Here is a 25,099-nt window from a genome sequence, read left to right as displayed (position 1 = left end):
CCTGGCGCCTTAAGTAGCCATATTGATAAAGGGCGTCTGGAAAAAGTGGGGAAACTCAGAGAGCCAGTGTCCATCTCATTATTCTGATTGGTTCTGGTGCTGTATAGGGGCGGAGTGTAGCTATTTAACACATTCTGATTGGGTAGATGAGGGGGCGTGTTGGGGAATTCCCGGCAGGGCGGAAGCACTGGAGCGCACGGCAAAGCCCAGCGACAGGCGGGCGACCACAGGGGGCCACCCGAGGTGGCTGGGGCCATGGCCGGGGTCGCTTGCTTGGGAAAAACTGCGGACGCCGATGAATGGTGCGACAGCGGCCTAGGCTCTCTAGGTCCCGACGCAGCGGCTCCCGGAGGACCAGGACTGGGCGCAGAGCTGGGCCCGGAGCTGTCGTGGGCGCCCCTGGTCTTTGGCTACGTCACTGAGGATGGGGACACGTGAGTAAACCTTAAATTACTAAACGGAGCCCCAGGATCCTACCTGAGTCTCCATTAGCCTATAATTGCTGTGGCTTATTATCTTCAAGTTCCTAATGCTTGACTTCCGATGCTGGACTTCCTGACCCCTAACTCCCAAATGCTAAACTGTGAGAAGACTAGTCTTACTTCACCCACAGTCAAGTGTCTCACCTTTCTTGAATTGTAAATTTGTGCTCCTGTAATCCATATCCTACCTACTGATCCCCAAACCGGATCTGAACCTTCCCGACCAGGCCCCCGGACCTTTGTTAGCCCTCTAGTTCCCACACCTTCTGACCTCTTCTTCCAAATGTGGTCTTTGATCTTAGCTACCCTTGTAATAAGCCAGATTTTGACTTCCAAAATTAGTCCTTGGCCCTGAGTCTACAACTGTGCTATTTCCAGCATTGATCTGCAAATAAGAAATTGAGCTGCTGGGCACAGTGGCACTCAGCACTTGGGAGGCAGAGGCAGGCAGATCTCTGAGTTTGAGGCTACTTGATCTACAAAGTGAGTTTCCGGCCAGCCAGAGCTACATAAAATTCAGAATCTCTTCCAGGACAGGCTTCACAGCTACTGAGAAACCCTGTCTTGAAAAAAAAAAAAAAAAAAAAAAAAAAAACCCAAAACAACAAAAAACAAAACAAAACAAAAAAAATCAAATCAAACAAACAAAAAATTCAGAATCTCTTTTCCACGAGGATAGATTCGTCTGTTAACCAAATGTTTCTCCCAGACCACCGCCTTCCAGCCACTGTTTTTAACTGAGCTGAGTGTGATGGTATACACTTGTAATCCCAGCCCTCAAAGGGGCTGAGGATAGCTTGGGAGGGCCTGGTATCAAAAATGAGGGGAGAGAAAAAGGAGGAGGGGGAGATTGAAAAATAATTTTAAGAATCAGGAAATTGTGATTAGTCGCTAAGCTGGGGAGAAGGGACAGCTGTGGTGACGGTCCATGTAAGGGATTATACCCGGGATTTTTTGTCCTTTGTGCTTATTGCGTGTGCCCAGTGACTCAGTGCCTGACCCATGAGGGGAACACAATAAACACGAATCTTAAAGAACCAGGTGTTGTTTCCTTAATTTTCTTATTTTTCACTTTCTATTTTATTGGTTCTTGTTCCTTTATTATTTCATTCTGATTACTTTAGATTTAGATGTAGATTTTGTAATTTTCTTTTTCCTCCTTCCTTTTTTTTTTGTGATATATAGTCTCATATAACCCATAGTGGTCTTGATCTTGCTATTCAGCTGAGGATAGCCTTGAACCACAGAGGCTAGATTAGCTGCCTGAGAACCTCAGGGATCCTCACCCCTTCTCCTTCTTTGAGTCCAAGTCTCACTATGTAGCTTTTGGCTGGCCTGTATGGAATTCACTGTGTAGACCAGGCTGGCCTCAAACTCACAGCGATCCATCTGGGTGTGTGCCTACACGCTCCATCCAGGGATCGTGCGCCTTCCCCTCCCTAGTGCTGGAATTATAAGCATTTAAAACCACAGCCATATTTTTCTTAGGTGTGTTCTGAACTAAGGTTACTGTGCTTTACCTACCAACTATTTCCTAGCCTTGCCCCCCCCCCATTAACCCCTTTTTTAGTCAGTATCTCACTATATATATAGCCTGGGATAGCCTTGAACTCTATTTTTTTTTAATCGAGACAGGGTTTCTCTGTGTAGCCCTGGCTGTCCTGGAACTCAATCTGTAGACCAGTCTGGCCTGAAACTCAGAGATCTGGCTGCTTCTGCCTCCTGAATGATTTTACTTTATGTGTATAAATGTTTTTCACTTGCACACCTGTGTGTGTGAGCTGTATATGTGCTTGTTGGATCCACGGGGTCTGGAGTTATGGATGGTTTGTGAGCCACCATGTAGGTGCTGGAAATCAAACCTGGGTCTTCTGCAAGAGCCACAAGTGTTCTTAGCTGCTGAGCCATTGGTTTAGCCCCTAGCCTTACACTCTTGGTCTCCTGCCTGGGCTTCTAGGCCTGTGGTGCGTGCTCAGCTTCTGTTCTGCTGGAGATTGACTATGCCTGCCAAGCTAGCGCCTTACCAACTCACCTTTCCTCGTTGCTAATGAGCTTTGAGTGCTACAAATATTCCCTGCGGAGAACTTCTGATATACTGTGTTTTTGTTCTCGCATAATTGAGTATAGTTTCTAATTCCTCTTGATTTCTCCTTTGGCCAGTCGATTGTAAAGAAGCATGTTCATTTTCCACTCTTGGAGGAATTTCCAGATGTCTTTCTGTTACCGATTTTGAATTTTGTTTCACTGTGGGCAGAGAAAATTCTTTGCTTGATTTGCACTCTCTAGTTTCTCTCTTTCAGTGCTGGGCATCAAACCCAGGCCTCCTGGGTGCTAGGCAAGTACTCTATCAGGAATGGTGTCTCCATGGCAATTCATTTTGATTTACTGAGACTTGGGTTTTTGGCCCAGGAATTGACCCTGAGTGTTATGTGCGCATGTATAAAGAGTTTATAAAATGGGGCTGGAGAGGTAGCTCGCTGGTTAAGAGCACTAGCTGCTCTTGCAGAAGACCCACCCAGGTCCAGTTCCCAGCACCCACATGGCAACTAACAGCTATCTATAACCCCAGTTTCCAGGGGTCTGATGCCCTCTTCTGGCCTCTGGTAGCTCCCGCGTGCACGGTGTGCTTCCATCCATTCAGGCACACATACACTAAATAAGTAAATAATCTGTGATTTAGAGGTAATGTTGGTTAGCAGTGTTGTTCAAAGCTGGGCGTGGGGGGCTGGAGAGATGACTCAGTGGTTAAGAGCACTGGCTGCTCTTCCAAGAGGTCCTGAGTTTGATTTCCAGCAACCACATGGTGGCTCACAACCATCTGTAATGAGATATGGCGCCCTCTTCTGGCGTGCGGGCATACATAGAGGCAGAATGTTGTATACATAATAAGTAAATAAATCTTAAAAAAAAAAAAAAGCTGGGCGTGTAATTCCAGCTACAAAGAAGACTGAGGCAGGAGGATTCTCAAGTTCAGGGCCTGCTTAGGAACAGAGTGAATTCAAGTCCATCTTGGGAAACGTTAGTGGCAAGGCCCTGTCACAAAATAAAGGGAACAAAGATGCCGAGGAGCGTGTGCTTCCCTGCATGGAGCCTTCGGTTCCACCCGCTACTGCGAAAACAAGACAGCAACAACCACACACACCCCTCTCCAAGTCTGCTGTCTCTTTGCTGACGTTTTCTGTTTCCTCGAACAATTCGTGACAGAGATCTATTGAAATCTCCAAGTCTATGGATTCATCTGTTGGTTTTCATTCTGTTAGCTTTTGCTTTATGTAATCTGGAGTTCTGGAGTTCTGTTAGTAGAGCCGTAGTGTGTGTGTGCGTGTGTGTGTGTGTGTGTGTGTGTGTGTGTGTGTGGTCAGTCAAGCCTGAGGTACACACGTTAGGGACGTGCTCCCCAACCCACATCCCAGCCCCAACCCGTTTTCCACTTTTTGTATTTTTTAATATTTATTTATTTATTTATTTATTTATTATGTATACAATATTCTGTCTGTGTGTATGCCTGCAGGCCAGAAGAGGGCACCAGACCCCATTACAGATGGTTGTGAGCCACCATGTGGTTGCTGGGAATTGAACTCAGGACCTTTGGAAGAGCAGCCAGTGCTCTTAACCTCTGAGCCATCTCTCCAGCCCTGTATTTTGTTTTTTATCTCAGGGCTTCACTATGGAGCCCAGGCTGGTCTTAAACTTGTGATCCTCCTGCCTCAGCTTCTGAAGTGCTAAGATTAGAAGCTGGGGATGTTATACCTAGTTTGTCTTTGTGTGTATATGCATGTTTGTGTGTGGAGGCCATTGGTCGATGTTCACTGTCTGCCTCATTTGCTCTTTGCTTTGTTATTATCTGAGACGAGGCTTCACAATGTAGCCATCGCTGACCTGGAACTCACCTACAGACCAGACTAGCCTGGAATTCACAGAGCCCACCGGCCTCTGCCTCTTTCACACACGCCGCCATGCCCAGCTGTTTGTGGTGACCAAATCTCATCTCATTATTTAGTACTTGATCCTGCTGGTCTAGAACTCACCATGTAGCCCAGACTGGCTTTGAAGTAACAATCCTCCTGCCTCAGCTTCTCCAGGTACTGGTACTGGAATTTGAGCTGGCTAATTTCCTTAGTAAACACTGGTTCTTTTTTCTTTTTTCCCCGAGCCTGTATTGGAACTAACTTATAGATCAGGCTGGCCTCGAACTCTCAGAGATCCATCTATCTCTCCCTCCCAAGTGCTGGGATTAAAGGCATATGCCACCACTGCCCGGCTGAAGACCCTTGTCTTATCTCAGAACACCAACCAACCAAAGTAGCTCCTGTCCCTGACTCTCCCAGACACTGAAATGTTTCCAACGGTGGCCACAGTTTGTAGCTTCTTGTTTATTGACCTCTTCCTTTGTCCCCAGGGCCCTGCACTTGGCCGTGATACATCAGCATGAGCCCTTCCTGGATTTCCTCTTGGGCTTCTCCGCCGGCACTGAGTACCTGGACCTGCAGAATGACCTAGGCCAAGTGAGCCACTGGGGATGGTCGCTTTAGGGAGCTGGGTCCAGGATTGTCATTGTGGCCCTAACCCCTGCTCTCTCTCCCTGTAGACAGCCCTGCACCTAGCAGCCATCCTGGGGGAGGCATCCACGGTAGAGAAGTTGTATGCAGCCGGCGCAGGAGTGTTGGTGACTGAGAGAGGGGGCCACACTGCCCTGCACTTGGCCTGCCGCGTGAGGGCACACACGTGCGCATGTGTGCTGCTCCAGCCCCGCCCCAGACGTCCAAGGGATGCCTCAGATACCTACCTCACTCAGAGCCAGGACCATACCCCAGACACCAGCCAAAACCCTGTTGCTGTGAACCCTCAACCTAACCCAGAGAACGAAGAGGAGCCAAGTGATGAAGACTGGAAGCTGCAGCTAGAAGCTGAAAACTATGAGGGTGAGGGCCCTGGGCCCTGGGAAGGACGAGAACTCCTGGCTCTTACCCGACTTGAAACCCAGCCACTGGCTGCGGACATAGCTCAGTCAATGGAGTGCTTATCTGGCATACAGAGCCCTGGGTTCGATCCCCAGCATAAACTGGGCCTGGTGGCACGTGCCTATAATACCAGCCCTTGTAAGGTGGAAGCAAGAGGATCAGGAGCTTAAGGTCATCTTTGGTGCTGTCTAGCTAGTTTAGATCAGTCTAGCTTCAGGAGACCCTGTCTCACACACCTTCTCATGGCATGGCTATAAGTGCCTATAATCCCAGCACTCGGGTGGTAGAAGCCTGAAGCAGAAACATCATGAGGTCAGCTTCAGCCTGTGCTACATAGTAAGCCCTTGTTTTGTTTTTGTTTTTGTTTTTGTTTTTTTTTTTTTAAAAAAAAAAAAAAGCAAAACCAGCTCCTAAAAGCAAAATCATCCTAAGTCTCCAGAAATCCCAGCATCTGGACCGAGGACCCCCAGGAGTATTAAGAATTGATATACAGGGCTCCTCTTCCCCAGATCTGGTCATCAAACCACTGTATTCCAGACGGCCAACCCACAGATCCAGAAATGCCCAGATACAGTGGTTGAGCCTGGACTACCTACCTGCAAGGTGCCTTCCCTCCAGAACTATTTGTTCCCAAGTGTAAGCCGCTAGTTCAGGCTACCTGGGATGAGAGGATCCACCCCATGCTCCTAGCCCTGGGCAGAGGGTGCAGAGTTCTCCCTCCTCACTCAGGCCTCATGGGAAAAGAACCTGGCTCCTCCATAAATAGGCTGAGGTCACCTGATAGCCAGTGTCCCTGATCCTTTGTGTGACTTCTATTGTTATTGTCCTTGTTTGTCTTATTTATGATGCTGGGGATGGAACTCAAGAGCTGTTCTTTGTGAAGGAAGACCTCAGACTTGGTTCTGTTGGTCCACAGAGTGAGTGCTCTCATTCCGTGTCCCCAGGCTCATCCCTGTAGATCCCAGACACCACACCACTCAGGCTTACACCACCAGCATGCTGACACCTGAGCTCAGGCATCTGGAGTTTGGGAGTCAGGCCCCAAACCTGGTATCCTTCCCTCTGGTCATGACAGAGCTGAGGCTCCTTAACTTGTCATCTGTCCCCAGGCCACACCCCACTCCATGTAGCTGTCATCCACAAAGATGCGGAGATGGTCCAGCTGCTCAGGGATGCTGGAGCTGACCTCAATAAACCGGTGAGCCACTGCGGTGGGCCAGTGTGGGGGAAGGCTCTGTCCCGTGTGCTCTCACTGACTGCTCTGGCACCTCGCACAGGAACCCACGTGTGGCCGGACCCCTCTGCACCTGGCGGTGGAAGCCCAGGCAGTCAGCGTGTTGGAGCTTCTCCTGAAGGCCGGTGCTGACCCCACCGCCCGCATGTATGGGGGCCGCACCCCACTTGGTAGCGCCCTGCTTCGGCCCAACCCCATCCTTGCCCGCCTCCTCCGTGCACATGGAGCCCCTGAGCCTGAGGAGGAGGAGGATAAGCTTGGCCCTTGCAGCAGCAGCAGCAGTGACAATGACAGCGACGGCAGAGATGAGGGCGTGAGTCAGGGATGGGTATCCCCTGGAGGGGTCGGGGTACACAGACAACCAGAAACCTGGCAGATGCTGCCAGGGACTCGCACAAGGGACACAGAGATGAGGGGAAACTGTCATAGACTTGGCAATCTGTCATGGTGGCAAACACCATTAGCCTTGAATCCTGGGATTCAGGATGCAGAGGCAGTGTGTGAGTTTGAGGCCTGTAAGGGCTGCATAGTGAGACCCTGTCAAAAAGGAAAAACAAAATAGCACAAAGACGAGCTAAGTTAGACTTCCTCCAGAGGCGGTCATGAGCACAGGCAGTGAGGGTCTGAGCATGGTCAGAGTAGCCGGAACAATGATGGTCGGGAAAGACCTCTGCCAGCAGTGAGGGAACATTACTAAAGAATGCAGACAACACCACACCCTTGTATAGGGGCCAGCGTAGCATGAAGAGGGCTGAAGGTGGGTGAAGGCAGAGGGGCATGGGGAGAGAGCTGTGTCCCTAATACCCAGGGACATATGGGTAGTGGTGGGAGAAGGTGGTACTGAGAGCCATGACCTCCAGCATGGTACATTCAGGGTGTTAAAGGAGGGGCAAGGGAACACAGGAGTCATGGTGAGACCCCATTAGGTGCTGTGACCTTGGCAGTGGGCAAGGTGGCAGCTACCTGACTCCTGTGCTGTCCCTCTCTTTTCCCAGGATGAATATGATGACATCGTGGTCCACAGTGGCAGGAGCCGAAACCGGCGACCTCCCTCCCCAGCACCCAAACCTCTTCCTGATGACCCCAACCCCACCTGACTTAAGTTTTAATATTAATATAATTTCCAGTTTAATAAAACTTTAAAGCTGACAAGCAGCACCCAGCCTGATAGTGCCTTCTGCTTATTTCAGGTCCCGTCCCTCCAGAGCCAAGTGTGAGCCACGGTTTGCTTTGTGCTTTATTCACTCAGGGATGGAGGGGTGGGGTGGGGTCCTGAGTCAGTCTGAACCAGCCTCGCCCCACTCAGACTTCTCTCAGGCTTGGTTCTCAGGCACACCCTTGCTTCCCAGCCCCTGCCAGTTGGTGGGATGGGGGCTCTGAGATCAACAGTCCTGAGCCTTAGGGCGTACAGAAAAGGAGGGGAGTGGGTTAGGGTCAGCCTTCCCTTCCAAGTGCCTCTCCCAGCATGGCGGTGGCCTTCTTTAGCTGCTCCTTAATACGCTCTAGCTGCTCCACATTGTCTTCCTGGGGGAGATCAGAAATATGGTTACCACCTCTATGATGACTGTAACTCACCAGTGGCCTGAAGTCCCTTCCTAGCTGTCTGTCATGGTTAGTGATGGCTACCATCTTTGTTCCCACAAACCCACTGGACTGGTGTGGAGGTTCACATTTGATCTCTTGATCCTCTGCCTCTGCTTTCTGAGTGCTGGGATTACAGATGTGTATCATCACAGCTGGATTATGTAGTGCTTGGAAATGAACCAGGGCATTGCATGCTAAGTATACATTCTTCCACGGACCTACATCCCAGCTCTGGGTGACCCATCTGTGATGTGATGGCCATTTTGATTGTTGCTCCCAATTAAGGTTATATTTAATTCAGTTAAAAGAAAACTTTATGTGTATTGGTGTTTGCCGGCATATATGTCTGTATATCACCATGTCTGCCTGCTGCCCCTGGAGGCCAGGAGAGGGCATAGGATTCCCCTGGAAATGGAGTTGCAGAGTCACTACAAGGAACCTGGGAATTGAACCTGGGTCCTCTGAAAGGGCAGCCAATGCTTTGAACTGTTAAACCATCTCTCCAGCACGTAATTAAAAAATAAGTTTATACATTTATTGTGGGTGTGTATGTGCACATGTGTATCCCAGCATGTGTGGAGCGGTCAGAGGACAACCTGTGGGAGTCAGTCCTCTCCATCAGCCATGCAATGCAGGACCTAGGGATTGAACTCAGGTCACCAGGCTTGGCAGCAAGTGCCTTTACCCACTGAGACATCCTTGCTGGCATGTGGGATATATTGGACCTTGCATGGCTTAGCCAACGGTATCTGTCACTAGCCTAGTGAACCAGGAGAGTAGCTGCTGGCTTTAGTGGGAGCTGACTTACTTGGTGCAGACTGGTGATGCTGCTGATGTTTCTGGGTAATTAATGGTGTCTTCCTGGTCACTGTCCCTGCTTGGGCGTTGCTACCTAGTCTTGGTGCATACTTGGTCACTGACCCACTTCATGGTGGATTTCATTGTGGCCCAGGTGTTAGAAGAGACCTCCTTGGGTGACCCTGGAGTGGCCCCTCCACTCACCTCCTGCTCTGAAGCCGCCTCCTCCTCTGCCTCTTCCTCCTGCTTGGCCTTGGTGCCTGGCTGTTCCAGGTGGTGACGATGGCTCGAGGACTCTTCGTGCCTTTCTCCCCCAGCCATCTCACTCCCCTGCCACAGGCTGTGGCCTCCGCCCAGCAGGTGCATGCCCTTCTCCTCTGCCTGAAACCGGGCCGTCTCCTCATCGCTGGCCTTCTCAGCCACCCGCTTCTGGGGGCCCCTGGCACCCTCTAGATGCTCCCACATATGCTCGAAGGTCTTCTGTGGTTGCCTCTTCTCTTCCTCCTCTTTCTCCTCTTCCCGGTGAAGCTGGCTGTGGAGCTGAGTGTGGATGGCCTGTTCCTGCACCTCAGACTTGTGGGTCCTCTCTGCTGCTTCCTCCTCTTCCTTGTCCCTTATCTCCTGGCTGGACCTCATCTTTCCAGTCTCCTGCTTGTTGAAGTCCCCACCCAGTAACCTCTTCTCCTCAAGGGACACACAGCCATGGGGCTCTGTCTCGAATATCTCTGGCAGGGAAAGATAGGGTTCTCTGTGTAGCCAACTGAGAAATGTGGTTGCTCAGGAGTTCTGGGTCCTTCTTGACATCATGAAGGGGACTGCTTGGCACTGGGAGGGGGTGTCACAGGCTGTATATTCTCTGCTCTAGTCCCTGTGCTGTAGCCAGGCTCTTTCAGGTGTGTGGGGGGTGTGGGAGTAAGCAGCACTACACTGACCCCCGGGGCCTGGGAAGTTTTCTACCATGCACTGTGGGCCAGTAGGAAGGTGGGGAAAGATGTTGGGAGCCTGAGGGGAACTAAGGGATTCCTACCTTTGTGGAGCAGAGCTGTGCAGAGGCCTCTCTGGGCCTGGCCCAGTGTCAGCACCTCCATGACCACCTCTGCTAGACAGCGGGTTAGCTGGGGACAAGGATGAAAAGTTAGAGGGAGGTCAAGGGCAAGGGAGTTGGGAAAACAGAGTGGCTACAGGAGAAAAGAAAGAGGTGGGGATCCTGGGAGAATCTGAGCAGAGGGGACCCAAGAAGATGGGGAGGGCAAAGAAGGGCTCCTCTCTCACCTCCTCCTTGGAGGGTCTGGGCGCCAGGGGAACCGAGGAGGCTGTGGAGGGAGGAAACAGGCACTGTCCGTGGTACTGATCCCAACTCCGCCGTTACCGCAGCCCACCAGCCTGGCATCTATCAGGTGTGCTGCCCCCGTGTGTAAGCTCAGCAGCCTGTCTATAGCCCGATCCCAGGTATACTGGCCTGCCACTTAATCCCTCTGTGGGCTCTGCACTCACCAGTCCCCAGCAGCAGTGCCAACAGCGGGGGCAGCAGCAGCAGCGCTGCTGAGGTGGGTGCACGGCGCGGCATGGTGGGGAGTCCGGACCTTGGACCTCTCCGTTGAGCAGCCAGCCAGGACCAGAGCCTTATAACCCAGGTGAAGTGGCCCCAGTGACGTCACCACCACCTCCTCCCTGCTCAGGGAGAGGGGACAGCTGTGGGGCGCTTCAGGACCCTCAATTATTCATGGGAACCCACACTCAAGCATGCACACCCCTCCAGGCTTCTGGCCCAGGAACACGGCGTGGGTGTGGGGGAAAGGCTCTCCCAGAGACTTATGTGGGAACTGGGCAACTCTCCTTTTCTCAACTCTTTCCACATTCTGGAAAGTAGATCCTCCTGAATCTACCTCCTAAGAGGTGCAAGCTCCTTCTGGCCAAGTCCCTGCTCCGCCAGCCACCAGCTGTGCAGTGTTGGGACAATTGCTTAAGCTCTTATGTTTTGGAAGTTTTGGTGACAGCCCACTCCAGAGCTGTTGGGTGAGGATATGAGGAGTGGTGGGCAGTGTCCTGCACTGGGAACTTCACAGGGCTGCATGCCACCCCAGCACCACGTGTGAGTGTGTGTGGTGTGTGCATGTAGAAGCTGGTATCTTCCTCTGTTGCTCTCCACTGTGTTTTTGTTTTTTTTTTTTTTGAGACAGGTGTTTTACTGAACCTGGAGCTAAACTTTTTGGATAGATCAGTTGGCCAGGAAGCCCCTGGGATATGTCTGTCCACTTAGAACTTGGATTACAAGAGCACATACATGGCTTTTACTTTGGTTCCAAGTATCCAAACTCAGGTTGCCACACAATGCCTTAACCATCTCCTGTTGGACCCTGGAGTCCGATTACCAAGGAGGAGTAGCCCCAAGAGACCATTTTCACACCGCAGTTGATGTAAAAGCATGAGGATTTTAATTAATTCTGTCGTGACAGGATCTTTCAGCATTTGAGAAGCCAGAAAGACCTTGAATAGCTGGTACAGGCTACTTTTAAAGCAAAAAGCCACGGAAACAAGGGGGGAGTTTGTTCTTTAACTATTATGATTGGCTTATTCAAAGGGGCTATTACCAATAATTGGCTGGAGAGCAGTTGCCAGATCAGGTGAGGTAAGAGGGAACATCTGTGGGTTACTTTGACCCCTTCCCAGGGACTGAGTCAAAACATCTGCAGGTTATCTTTTCCCAATTACAATAACTGAGTTCTATTTGGAGAACATTCACAAGGACTCAGGGAGATGGAGAGTTCCCAACATTTCAGTACGTGTGTGGGTAATTGTTAGATTCCTGGTTCTCAGGGGAGAGGGGAGCACTACTGCTGAGAGGCCTCAGAAATGGCTTTAGAGTTATTTTAGAGTTCTACACTCCCAAGTAACTTTTTCCCTTGATTTTTCCCCCCGAAGACAGCGTCTTGCTATGTAGCCCAGGCTAGCCTCAGGTCTGTGGCAATCCTCCTGCCTTAGCTTCTAAAATGTTGGGGTTACAAGTGTGAACCAGCACAGATGATGTCCAAAAGTCTAATTTTGTTTCATTGAGACAGGGTCTGCTTGATAGCCTTGCTAGCTGTGAACACCTTTATTTTAAATTGCAGGTATGTGTATGGTGGTGGGTACGTACACACGAGTGCAGGTGGCCACGGAGTCCAGAAGAGAGCATCGAAGAAGCTAAAACGGGTCACAGGCTCTTGTGAGCTACCAGATGTGACTCTGGGAAGTGGACTTGAGCCCTCTGAGAGCAGTGGGTGAGTGCTCTCAACTGCTGAGCCAGCTCTTCAAATCTTTTTTTTTCTTTTTAAGACAGAATCTGTGTTGTGGTATATTATTTGTATTTTAATAATAAGTCTTGCCTGAAGACCAGATGCAAAGTTAAAGCCACTAGGGGTCATGCAATGGTGATACACACCTTTAATCCCAGGATTTGGGAGAGTCAGATGAATCTGAGCTCAAGGCCATCCTGGGCTACACAAGGTCATTGCAGAAACAAATCCTGGTGGTGGTGGTGGCTCACACCTTTAATCCCAGTCCTAGGGAGCCACAACCTTTAATGCCAGCACTAGAGGAAACATAAAATGGGAGGAGAGAGAGGCTTAGTCTGTGGTTGCCCAGGCTTTGTAGAGACTTCTCTAGTGGCTTGGATGCTTTAGCTTTTTTGGTTTTCAGGTTGAATGCCAATTTCTGTCTCTGGGTTTTTATTAATTTCGTTACACTGTGTAGCCCTAACTATCCTGGAACTCACTCTGTAGATCAGGCTGGCCTCAAACTCACAAGAGAAATACCTGCCCCTGCCTCCCGAGTGCTGAGACTAATGTCATGCTCTACCATGGCCTGGCTCAGATCATTTTTTTTTTCTTTTTTTGGTTTTTCGAGACAGGGTTTCTCTGCACCTTTTTTAGAGCCTGTCCTGAAACTAGCTCTTGTAGACCAGGCTGGCCTCGAACTTACAGAGATCCGCCTGCCTCTGCCTCCCGAGTGCTGGGATTAAAGGCATGCACCACCACCGCCCGGCTTTGGCTCAGATCATTTTAAGACAGGATCTCCCTGTGTAGCCCTAGCTGACAGGGAACTTGCTATGTAGACCAGGCTAGCCTCAAATTCAGAGATCCACCTGTCTATCTCCCAGGTGCTAACATTAAAGACAGGCAATACCACAGCTGGCAAGCCTTTAATTCCTGATCTTCCTGCCTCAGCATCCCCCATGCCGGGGCCAGAGATGGATGCCACCATACCAGAGTCCCATAGTTTATATTTTGAGACAGGACCAGGCTGCCTTGAATTTATGCATACCAGGTTTGGCTTACAGAAACCCACCTGCCTCTGCCTCCCAAATGCTGGGATTACAGACACATACTAAAATGCCCAGTGTTTCTAAGCTAGGGAATCGAGCCCAGGGCTTTGTGCATGCCAGGCAAGCACTCTGCCAGCTGAGCCGCAGTAGATTCCCCCAGTAACCTGCACTGTATGCCAACTCTTATGTCCCAGCCCCGCTGGAGCTGACAGGTGAGAAGCCGGACAGTCAACACTTGCAGATACACCCTATGCAGAAGAGAACATGCGACAGTGACGTGCAGAGGAAGGCGGAAGACGTCGTGGCACTGTTGCCTTTTACTCTGACAGAGCCACAGGACTCTGGGCAGCGGACGGTCACGCCCAAACTCCATGCTTGCAGGGAGCAGAGACAAGGAGTTTTTCGTAACTATCCAGGTGGGAGACAAAGTGGCCAGTTGAAGAATAGGGTCTAGGAAGAAGGAAGGAGAGGGCAAACAGCACAGTCCTGGAACATTCTGAAGGTGAAGCCACAGGTTTGATAACCCACTGGGGGTGGAAAAAACGCCAAGGACAGTCCAAAGGGTGGCTGGAGCTGCTCAAGGTGCTGAGCGAAATCCACCAGCAGAGGAGCTGGCCGTGCAGGAAAGGGGCCTGGAGTGCCTGTGGAGGGGCGAGGTGTGTGCGAAGGAGGTGACACTCTGGACAATACAGCAGTTGGGGACCATTGGCCAAAGGATAAGGATAAAGCTGGCTCAGTTTGAGGGAGCCAGCTAAGAATGACTGCTTTTTCGTCCCAGAGGAAGGGAGGCCTTGGCTTCCTTTCGGGTCCCCTGGGGATCCTCAAGTCACCCAGCTTGAGCCTTGCAGGCAGCCACGGGCACTTGAATGACGTGGCATGGAAGCAGTCACCTAGCACCTCTCTCGCTCACAGATCCAGAAGACTTTGATCTGTGACCATTTATTGTGGGTCCCCTGCTCGGCACCAAGGCAGGAAGGAGGAAGACGGGATGGCATGCTATGGCTCTCTCCAGATCTCCTTTGTCCTACCACGGCTGAGACATGCCTCTGGCTGACAGCCCAGTGACAGTAGGGGTCACTGACAATAATTCAGTGGCAGGGAAGGAACAGAGGTACACCCAGGAGTTCAGGAGGGGAGGGTAGAGGTTCTAAGTGTCTGGGGCCTCTAGAGTGCCAACTTCCAGGGCAGACAGTTGTCAGCTGGCAGCAGGCTGGCCGGGGAGCCTGGGCTTCTGGGGTTGGTTGGGGCCGATGTACTGGAGAGGCACATGGGTGGGGGCTGTGATCCGGTCAGTGCCTAGGTAGGGCTGGAGGACAGCAGGCACGAGGACGGAACCATCCTGTGGACAGGGCAGTATCAGGATGCTACTCTTCCCCCAACTGTCCTCTCTGCTGCTGGTGGAAGTCTCAAACTCTCACACTTCCTTCTCTTTCCAGTACTGCCAGTTGAACCCAGGATCTCCCCCATGCCAAGCAAACTCTTAACCACTGAGCCATGCCCCCAGGCCCTCACTGGGCGGCGGCGGGGGGGTGTGTGTGGGGTGGAGAGTCTACACAGGGGCTCTACCACTGAGCCACACCCCAGCCCCTCACTGGGGGATTCTAGGCAGGGGCTCTACCACTGAGCCACACCCCAGCCCCTCACTGGGGGATTCTAGGCAGGGGCTCTACCACTGAGCCACACCCCCAGCCTTTTTTTACTTTTACACTTGAGATAACAAAGATTCCCAGACAGGCCTTGAACCTGCAGTCCTTTTGTCAAGCTTGAGATTCCTGGCTTGGGGATTTCTCACCTTTTGCTGATTGCTCTCCAGGAGGGCAATGAGGACTCGGGGAACAGCACAAGCTGTGGCATTCACCTGGAAGAAGGGTGTGCTCAGGACCAGGCTCTGTCGGTGCTACAGAGGATGGGGAAGTGGAGATGCAGTGTGGGCCTCACCGTGTGTGCAAACTGCAGCTCCCCAGTCTCCGTCTCAAACATGATATACAGACGGCGGCTCTGGAAGTCTGTGCAGTTGGAGGCACTGGTGACCTGGAGCAGGGGTGATTGAGAGGCTGTCTTGGGGGACAGGCCCACCTTCCAGTGTCTTACCACACATTCCCACTAAGCCAGGGCTTTCACCTCTCCATATCGGCCTCGGCCAGGCATCCAGGCCTCAATGTCGAACTTGCGGTAAGCAGGGAGACCCAGTTCCTGGGTGGGCATGTCCAGCACTCTGAGGTCAAAGTCAGAAACAGGGTAGAGGTCATTGGGCCAGGGTAAAGGATGCTCAGTGGGAGAGGACAAGAATGTGGAGGCCAAAAAGGAGAGAAAGGGATAAGGACACAGAGGCCAGGTGGTGGTGGCGCACACCTTTAACCCCAGCACTTGGGAGGCAGAGGCAGGTGGATCTCTGTGAGCTCAAGGTCAGCCTGGTCTACAGAACGACAGCTAAGACTGTTATATAGAGAAACCCTGTATGGTGGGGGGAGGGGAAGACAGGAGGAAGAGACCTGGCACTGGGGAGGTGGTGGTACCCAGAGGGTATGGAAGGACAGCCATATAGCGGTCTATGGGCTACTCACCCAACCACTGTTATGGTCTAGAACAGCATCTCCAGTTTTGGAGTTCTTGGTTTTTTTTTTTTTTTTTTTTTTTTGGCATAAAGCTTTATTAAAGGAGAGAGGGAGAGGAGAGGAAGAGGGAGGGAGGGAGAGAGGGAGGGAGAGAGAGAGAGAGAGAGGGAGAGAAAGGGAGAGAGGGAGGGAGGGAGGGAGAGAGAGAGAGAGAGAGAGAAAGAGAGAGAGAGAGAGAGAAAGAAAGAAACAGAGAAGGGGGAAGAGAGGCAGAAGCGAAGCTGCCTCTCCGAGAGGAAGATGGAAAAGAGCTTTGGTATGGTTTTTTGAGATAGCATCTCATGTAGCCCAGGCTGGCCTAGGATTCACTATGTAGCTGAGAATGGCCTTGAACAGGGTCCTGATCACAAGCGACCGGACTCTAGGTAGGTGTGTACTTCTAGGCCCTATTTGTATGTGCTCACTGGCTGCGCTGGACAGGCTGGGCAGCGAGCTCTGGGATCCACTTGTCTCTGCCTCCGCAGCACAGGGGTTACGTACACGCCATCACCCCCAGCTATTATATGGGTGCTGGGGTCAGAAATGAAATTCTCATGATTGCAGAGTAGGCACTTTTCTGAGCTCGTTTTCTGTTCTCTTTGAAATAGGGCCACATGTAGTCCAGGGTTGCCTCAAACTCAGAGCAATCCTCCTGTCTCAGTCTTCCAAGTACTTGGATTTTAAGTATGGGCCACTACATAAGCCCTTTCTGTTTTATTTACTTAGTTATTTTGAGACAGGATCCCCCTCTATAGTTCAGGCTGGTCTTGAACTCATGAAAATCTGGCCACAGCCTCAGAAGTGTTACAATTACAGCTGTGTGACGCTCCACCTGACTGCATACTCTCAGGTTTTTATGTTTTGTTTTGTTTTCCGCAATGAGTCCCTTGGGGAAGAGCTGGCCTTCTTCAGCCCTCTGGGAAGCTGTGAGCCCTAAAGGATGAGTGGCCCTTGTGAAATCTGGTCCCTCCCTTCCCACCTCTGCTTTACTCTGCAGGACTAGGTCTTTTGGACCTCACTCTAGGGATGGTGAGCTGCCCCAGGGGCGACAGGGCACAGCTTTACTGGGCGTGCTTTTCAAATTCCTATAAAGCAAGATAACGCAGACAAAGATTATGCCATCCAGAGGCCTCGCCCAGGGGAAAGGAGGCAAAGGAGTAGGTGGCAGGACAGCCCAGTCAGCCCCACTCCCTTCCTCAACCCCTACCGGGCCCACCCATCTCCGCACCGGAAATGCAAGCCCAGCTCAGTCAAGATCTCCACCTGCAGGGACAGGAACTCATCCAGCAGCTGTGAGCTCTGCTCTAGCCCAGGGGCTGTCACCCCAAACATCTCCACCTGGGACAGAGCAGGAGCAACCGGGTCAGGAGGTTCTGGGTGGTGGTGGCAACCTGTGCATGGCCGGCTAGGTCTGCGCCACTCACTTTAGTGAAGTGATGAACTCGGTATAGCCCCCAAGGCTCCTTCCCGGTGTCTGTCTCCGCTCGGTAGCAGGTACTAGCACAGACCATCCTAGTAGGCACATGTGAGACCGGGTCAGAGAGGGCAGAAGATATTACCAACGGGGTCTAGAGTTAAAGAAACTGGGCATCACCTGACTGGCAGGTCCCTGAAAGCTACAGAGTGGTCCATGAAGTACCCTGGAAGGAGAAAGAGGCAGAACGGGTTAGCCAGGCTTGCCATCTCCACATGAAGCTGGAGTGAGATTTAGAGAACCCAGGTCAGAGAACACGGCTAGCCACTGTACTGTGGAGCATGTGTTAGCTGCAGAGCTGTGATCTGTCCTCTGCAGGAAGCTGTGCCCCTCCCACCCAGGCAGATGCTCACCTGCCAGCCCCACCTCTGCTGTCCCGGCCAAGTTGAGATCTTCGAAGCGGGAGGGGTCAATATTGTAAATTTGGGATGGGTTGGCATTTGGTGTCATTCCACAGCCTTCCTGGAGGACGGGCGCAGGGGTCAGGTAACCTTGGCCTCCCCCGTTCTGGAGTCACCCCAGCCGTTCCTCTAGAAGCTTCCAGAATTGCTCCCTCTTCCCCCATTATGGCTGACTTCCATGACCCAGCCCAGGGCAGTCTCCTCAGGCAGAGAGGGCATGGCATTCAGGCCATACTCACAAACACAGCTCCTCGCAGAAGGTCTGGAACCGTCATGGGGGTGAAGCCCTGCAAGAGGGGAGGGGTAAGTGAGGCACAGAAACCTAAGAGCAGGCCTGAGGGGGGAGACTGTGGCTGCCCCGCCATCTGCAGTCCCCCCCACGGCAGGACACTCGTGAGGCCTGAGGAAGGAGATCGTGCCTGCCCAGCCATCTGCAGTCCCCCCCACGGCAGGACACTCGTGAGGCCTGAGGAAGGAGATCGTGCCTGCCCAGCCATCTGCAGTCCCCCCCACGGCAGGACACCAAGCACAGAGGACTTGGAAATGAGCGTGTTGATAATACACAGAGATGCGAACTGCCCTCTTGGGTGTATTTTGAGACAGAGTTTCCCTATGTAGCCCAAGGTCAGTCTTGAAACTTTGATCCTCCTGCCTCAGCTTCCCCAGTGCTGGATAAAGTGCGTGCGTGCGTGCGTGCGTGCGTGCGTGCGTGCGTGTGTGTGTATCCCAGGGAATGGAAGCAGGGCCTTCTGCATGACAGGCGAGTGCTCCACCAGTTAACTTAGCTACATTCTTAGCCCCCTTGAACATCCTTCATCCCTCTAAGCTTGGTACCAATGCCGCTCTGTCCAGGCAGTCCTCTGGTAGGCCATACCCTGCTGATAAGCTTGCTGAGGGTAAAGTTGACCAGGCCATACTGTAAGAGGGCCCCAGCTCCGCGCAGGTAATAGGACCGGTGGCCAGACACGTGAGACAGGCGCCTAGAGACAGACATGAAGACAAACCAGCAGTGCCTATGGGCCAGGTGGGTGGGGAAAGGACTCGCGTGCCCAGGGGGCAGAGGCCCAGATGCTAGGCGGGCCTGGCATCAAATATTCATCTTGGGCAGGCCCAGCCCTGGTACTCCACCTTGTGCCCTAAGGCTGCAGGACAGAGCTGGCTGCCAGCTGTTAGTGTGGGGGGATGCGGTAAGAGGGAGGTGAGACTTGGGGTGGGGTGGGGGGCTCACTTCTGCCGGATAATGTCGAGTTTCTCGCCAATTTCCAGGTGGCCTCGGGGTCGGAAGGAGAAAACTGGTTGTATGTAAAAAACAGCAGGGTAAGAAAGAAGAAAGATTAATTGGAGAGAGGGGGATTAGAGAGCAAGGAGGAGGGAAGGACATGGGGGAAGGGGGAAGAAAATGGAGAGAGGAGAGAAGATGGAGAGGGAGGTGAGGGGAAGGAAGGAAGGAAACAAATGAGTGAGGTGAGAGAGGGGGGCAGGTGAGAGCAGACAGGAAGACACACACACAGGAGCTAGGAAGAAAAGCCCCACAGAGTGGAGAAGGCCAGCCAGGCACGCTGTACCATGCCAGGGAGGGCTACCCACAAGTGAGGGTAAGGAGACTCAGCTTCAGCCCAAGTCAGGTGGGCTGCTCCAGCTGCAACCCCCAGCCCCACCCTGACGCAAGACCACCCATGCCCCACCCCCAGCCTGAGACCCGAGGAACTCACCTGGCTTGTCTCCCACCACACGGAGCACTCTGGCCTGGCTCTCGTCCCCAACAGGCTGCAGGAAGAGGAGCATGTCAGAGGGAAGGCAGCAGCTCGGATGCCCTGCTTCCCCTGCAGCTCGAATGTCCTTTACCGTGTCTGGGTGGGTCTGGTTGGGCAGCCTCAGTGCCTGCAGATAGAACTGCTCCTCCAGCTGGGTCTCTCTGGGGTACAGTGGTGTGAGCTGCTTCCGGATTTCCCGGCCACGGGCCCGGAGGCCCTGATATTGAGGGTTCTGGACATGGCAGACAGGGTTAGCTTTGGGGAGGGTCAGGGATCCCTTCACCAGCCTGGCTCATCCTTGCTGGCAGGACACTACGGAGACACTTGCCATCTCTTTCCATCCAGCAACCTGGATTTCTGCTCAATCGGCAAGTTCATTCAAACAGGGTTCAGGCCTGGCCAATGGGAACTTTCTCTTGCTTTGGCTGTGAGGAGATAGGAGCCAAGCTGAGCTACCCATAATCAGCCTGAGAACTCCAGAGGGAGCTATGAGGAAGGTGTGCGCGGCTCTGACTTACTTCCTCTGCCAGAAAGGAAGAAAGCTGGGCTCAGAATAAACCTGGATATGGAGCCAACAGCTGGTGCCAGCTGTGCCTGAAGTCAGCTTTATCTTTACAAAGCGACAGGCAGCTTTTGTTTTTAATGTCTCTTAGAACAAGTGTGGGTCTTCTGCAAGAGCAGTACACATGCATGACCATGGAGTCATCTATCCAGCTCCAATGGAAGCTGTTCTTTTTTTTTTAAATTTATTTATGCCGGGCAGTGGTAGCACACACCTTTAATCCCAGCACTCAGGAGGGAGAGACAGGTGGATCTCTGTGAGTTCGAGGCCAGCCTGGTTTACAAAAGCTAGTTCCAGGAGAGGCTCCAAAGCTACAGAGAAAGCCTGTCTTGAAAAACAATTTTTTTTAAAAAAAAAAATTATTTATGTTTTATGTATGTGTGTTCTGCATGCCAGAGGGGGCATCAGATCCTATTATAAATGGTTGCAGCCACTATGTGGGTGCTGGGAATTGAACTCAGGACCTCTGGAAGAGCAGCCAGTGCTCTTAACCACTGAGCCACCTTTCCAGCACCAACAAAAGCTGCTCTTTTTATCTTACCTCCTAACCCTGTCTGAATTGTGCTGTCACGACAGTGGAAGAACTGTGACCACATGGAGCCCTCCCTGCCCTCCCTGGTCAGGGCGCGGACATTAAGGCGTACCTTCTGCACTTGCTCATTGTCTTGGTTTGCCTGGTGGAGAAGAGGGAAGGGGATGGTGGTTAGGTAATGAACTTGGGGATCTGGAGCAGAGACAGAAGAGGGCCAAGTTCAAACAGGACTGGCATCTGAATCTCTCAGTCAGGGCCTGGCTGGGTCCCTCCACCACTCTGCCTCAGTTTCTCCATCAGTACAGCCATGAGGTGGCAACATAATACAGCAGTAATAACACCCACCACTGTGAGGTAACTGCCCCCTCCTCCTGGGCTCTGTGGGGGAAGACGAGGCTTGTACATGAGATTACGTGTTTATTTCCTATAGCTATTTCTTTGTGCGTCTGGATTTAAACCTAGGGCTTTGCCACTGTAGACAATATTCTAGCAGTCAGCTACATTCCTGGCCCTACTGTTTTTACTTTAATTCTTATTTATGAGTCTCTGTGTGTCTGTGATGATGCTGCATGTGTGGATGCCCGGAAGGGGCCTCAGAATTTCTGGTGCTGCAGTTATAGGTGACTGTGAGCCTATTGATGTGGGTGCTGAGAACCAAACCTAGATCCTCTGCAAGAGCCGCTGGGTCATCTCCCTGGCTCAGGCTTCTGTTTTTGTTTAAATGACCTTTTGCACAATCATACAGGCAGTCTGGCCTGGAACTTGGTATGTAGCTGTTGTGATTTTAAAGAGAATGGCCCCATAGGCTCATTTATTTGCTTAGTCCCAGCTGATGAACTGTTTGGAAGGATTAGAAGGAGGTATGTCACTGCGGTTGGACTGTGAGGTATCAAAATTGTCCACCAGGCCTAGTTTCTTGCTCTCTGCCTGCTTCCTGCATATCACAATGCACAGCTCTCAGCTACCGCTCCAGCGCCATGGCTATCTGCTTCCCACCATGCTGATAATGGACCAACGCTCCGAAACTGTAACAAGTCCCAATGAAATACTTTCTTTAAGGTTGCCTTGGTCGTGGTGTCTCTCCACAGCAACAGTACAGTGACAAGCAGTAGCTAAGGATGATACTAACTCTTGGGCCTCCACCTGCCAGGTGCCGGGATTACAGCTGTGTGCCATCATACCCTCTGTGACTTCTATGAAGCCATCTGTGCTAGTGCTACTGGTTGTCAAGTTTTATAAGTGTCAGATTGTGACACTAGATGGGGCACTGTAATTGAATGTTGGGGTTACAAAAAACTTTAGCAGCAGCCATCTATGTGGGGTGCTGTAATGGAATGCAGGGCTGCAAAAACTTTGGGTAATTAATGATGGAAATTAATTACAAATCAAATGTAACAAGTATGAGTATTTCTGGGGAAAGGGGCTGCTGAGTGGGGAAGGTTAGGAAGCTCAGGTCTATCTAACCAGGCTCTCTCCTCCCCAGCCAGGACTCTCTAGGAAGCCTTCAGTTCAGGACAGGTGGGCCCCCTGTGGGCTGGCCTTAACCTAGCAACAGTGACTCTATCTGTCCTCATGACTGTTGAGAGGGTGGGTGTCAGCCCTGGCAACAAGAAGGGAGTCTACTTAGGGGCGGCCTCTTTGCTCCTGGAAAGGACCTTGAGGCAGAAAAGCTCACTTTTTGTCTCTGACGCAGTGGTAGACATCTTGGAACAGGGATGGGGTCCAATCTATGTACTGAAGTTGGGCACATGGAGTAGAATCTAGTTGGGGATGCTGAGGAGTATCAGGCCTAGGTGGCTTGTTTTATTAAGTAACGATTCTCTATATGATTCAAGTCCCTTTATCTCTATTTCCTGTTCCTTCCAGGCACCCTTGCCACCTCCAGGCTGCCCTGGCCCACGCAGTCCCCATGCTCACCAGCAGGGCTCGCACTGCCTTCGCCACAGCCTCCTTCTCTGCCTCCAGGCTCTGGATCTGCTCCCGCAGCTGCCTTAACTCCTGCCACGTGGAGATCTGTGGGAGGACACCGCAAGAGGTAAGGGAAATGGCCACTGTGCTGAAGCCTCAGTTACTGGCCCCTGGAGGGCAGCAGGTGAGCCTCAGTGCCTCTTCCCAGAAGCCCAGGTGGGCACACGGCTGCCCTGAACCAACACATTTCCCAGCTCACTTTGCAGTCGCTTCTGCTGGTGTGATCCAGACCAACCAAGCAACGAGCGTGGACATGTAACTCTTTTTTTCTTTTTGATTTTGTGAGAGACAGTGTACTGAAATACAGTCAAGGGTGGCCTTGAACTTGTAACCATCCTGTCCCTTCTCTGAGTGCTGGGACTATACAAGCACCAGTACGCCTGGCTAAGTCACCTCTTTAAAGTTGATTAACCTTTCTTTTTTATTTTGGCTATTTTGTGTGTGGCTACAGCATGGAAGTCAGAAGACAATTTATAGGCGTTGGTCCTCTCCTTCTACTATGTGGATCCCCGGGACTGAGCTTAAGTTGGCAGTTTGGCAGTAAGTACCTTTACCTGCCAAGCCGTCTCCCCTGGCTCTTCTTCTTTTAATACGAGGTTTCTTTAAGTATCCCTGGCTAGCCTGGAACTTGTATGTAGACCAGGCTAGTCTCAAACTCAAGAGAGACTACCTGCCTCTGCCTCCCAGAGTTCTGGGATTAAAAATGTGAACCACTATGCGCAGACAGATTCTTTTATTATTCATTTTTCTTTTTGTTTTTTTCGAGATGGGGTTTCTCTATGTAACAGTTCTGATTGCCTGGAACTTACTTTGTAGATCAGGCTAGCCTCAAACTCACTGCGATCCACCTGCCTCTACCTCCTAAGGGCTGGGATTAAAGGTGTGCGCCACCACCGCCTAGCAGATTCTATTATTGTTATTATTATTATTATTATTATTATTATTATTAAACATTTATAGTAATTTCTTGTGTTTGTCCCTGTATGGAGATCAGAAGACAACTCTCTCAGGAGCTGGTTTTCTCCTACCACCTGAGAATCGAACTCAGGTTGTCAGGCTTGCCAGCAAGTGTCCCTATGGGCTGGGCCACCTGGCCCACAGAAATTTAAACGAGGTCAATTGACAATGTCTGGTAGTTTGAAGGAGAGATGTCTCCCACAGGCTCTGGCTCCTTGGCTCACAGGTCAGTGGCTGGTGATGTGTGGGGGTTTAGGAGATGCGGTCTTGCTGGAGGAACTATGTCACTGGAGGTAGGTTTGAGAGCTTAAAGCCTCGTCCTACATCTAGTTTGCTCTCTGCTTCATGCTGGTGGTTAAAGATGTGAGCTCTCGGTTTACAACTCTGCCATTCGCTGCCATTCTGCCCCTGCCAACCCCAAAGAAGGCTTCCCTCAGCTGGTTTGGTCATAGTGTTTCCTCACGGCAACAGAAAAGTGACCAAGATGGAAGTGTTCAGGATGGAGTTGGGATGTCCTGACTGGTCCATTACACTCAGAACTCACCACGGACATGGCAGCCCCCAATTCCAGTTCCCTATAAGGTACCATTATGCAAGCACTGATGATTTTATTATTCGCATCCAGTCTCAACATCTGGATCAGAAGTGTTGCTTAAGTATCTGTTCAGCAGGTAATTTTTTATTCATTTAACCCTATTTATCAGTTTTCTATTAGAGCACGATGCAGAGCTCCTCCAAGAGTCCCTCCCCAATATGATCCCCAAACATCACTCCTCATTTTTCTTTATGGCCTTAGGGCGAGCTTGGCATGAAGTTTGAGCACAGAGGACAATGGTATTTAAATTCCAGGAATAGAGGAGATTCTAAGGGTCCAATTACGAAATACATGCAAAAGTGCGTGCAGGCCACAGAAGGCATGTATGACGTTCTTCGGGGCTTTAGTTCTCAGTGGACCACTGGCACATAAGTGGGCGTCACGTACAAGACATTGCCTGACTCGGGAAGGAACCCAAATTCCAGTAAGTAGTTCCTCCCACTCCTGGAAAGCCTCGGGCAAACCCAGTTCGGTAAAGCTAGCAGCCGGCTCCCGCAGCCGGCTCCGGCACACTCACAATCGCAGGCAGGTCTGCCGGCCGCAGCTCCCCCTTGCGGAGCTCCAGGGCGCGCGCGGTTGCTTCTGGGCATGCGCACAGCGACTCCATGTCCAAGTGAGGAAGCTGGCTGTAGCCCTCACGTGCGTGTTCATACAGGAGGTTCCGAACTCGTTTCTCTGTAGCGAAGCTTCTCCTTGGGTTCTGGTTGCACACGCAGCGTCCTTTGGACCGGAGGCCCTGGCGAGCCAGTAAAGGCCGCAAGAACCGTGCCATGGATGCAGCCATCTTGGACTGGGAACCAGGAGTCACTCACCGGGACGAGCCAATCAGACGCGGAAAGAGATTTCCCGCCCAAGCTTCAGAAACCCTTCCAATGAGGAAAATCGAACCGAGATAGACTG

At 51.6% G+C, this 25,099-nt stretch overlaps 3 protein-coding genes across 3 annotated transcripts; 1 reads left to right on the top strand and 2 right to left on the bottom strand.

Annotated features, from left to right (window-relative positions):
- Positions 1 to 167: 167 nt before the first annotated feature.
- Nfkbib (NFKB inhibitor beta) lies at positions 168 to 7,842 on the top strand. The gene is made up of 6 exons (XM_038339126.1): positions 168 to 434; positions 4,882 to 4,987; positions 5,071 to 5,404; positions 6,553 to 6,641; positions 6,721 to 6,990; positions 7,673 to 7,842. The coding sequence occupies exons 1-6, from the start codon at positions 256 to 258 to the stop codon at positions 7,772 to 7,774; spliced, it is 1,080 nt and encodes a 359-aa protein (XP_038195054.1). The 5' UTR covers positions 168 to 255; the 3' UTR covers positions 7,775 to 7,842.
- A 73-nt stretch (positions 7,843 to 7,915) lies between these two features.
- Ccer2 (coiled-coil glutamate rich protein 2) lies at positions 7,916 to 12,535 on the bottom strand. Its single transcript, XM_038339127.1, has 6 exons — positions 12,481 to 12,535; positions 10,554 to 10,730; positions 10,332 to 10,372; positions 10,087 to 10,174; positions 9,264 to 9,784; positions 7,916 to 8,201 (listed from the first exon to the last, which is right to left on the bottom strand). Exons 2-6 carry the CDS (start codon positions 10,624 to 10,626, stop codon positions 8,112 to 8,114), a joined length of 813 nt encoding a protein of 270 aa, XP_038195055.1. The 5' UTR covers positions 10,627 to 10,730; positions 12,481 to 12,535; the 3' UTR covers positions 7,916 to 8,111.
- Positions 12,536 to 13,657: 1,122 nt separating this feature from the next.
- Sars2 (seryl-tRNA synthetase 2, mitochondrial) lies at positions 13,658 to 25,019 on the bottom strand. The gene is made up of 16 exons (XM_038340463.1): positions 24,717 to 25,019; positions 22,597 to 22,692; positions 20,792 to 20,821; positions 19,677 to 19,817; positions 19,544 to 19,598; positions 19,060 to 19,123; positions 18,706 to 18,811; positions 18,071 to 18,118; positions 17,784 to 17,892; positions 17,551 to 17,596; positions 17,381 to 17,468; positions 17,185 to 17,294; positions 15,484 to 15,577; positions 15,301 to 15,393; positions 15,155 to 15,220; positions 13,658 to 14,701 (listed from the first exon to the last, which is right to left on the bottom strand). The coding sequence occupies exons 1-16, from the start codon at positions 24,981 to 24,983 to the stop codon at positions 14,558 to 14,560; spliced, it is 1,557 nt and encodes a 518-aa protein (XP_038196391.1). The 5' UTR covers positions 24,984 to 25,019; the 3' UTR covers positions 13,658 to 14,557.
- Between the last annotated feature and the right edge of the window lie 80 nt (positions 25,020 to 25,099).

This window comes from Arvicola amphibius, chromosome 8, assembly GCF_903992535.2.
Source record: "Arvicola amphibius chromosome 8, mArvAmp1.2, whole genome shotgun sequence".
Classification (NCBI taxonomy): domain Eukaryota; kingdom Metazoa; phylum Chordata; class Mammalia; order Rodentia; family Cricetidae; genus Arvicola; species Arvicola amphibius.
Note: the sequence above shows the minus strand (reverse complement) of the source record. Positions and strands in the feature narration are given on the sequence as shown.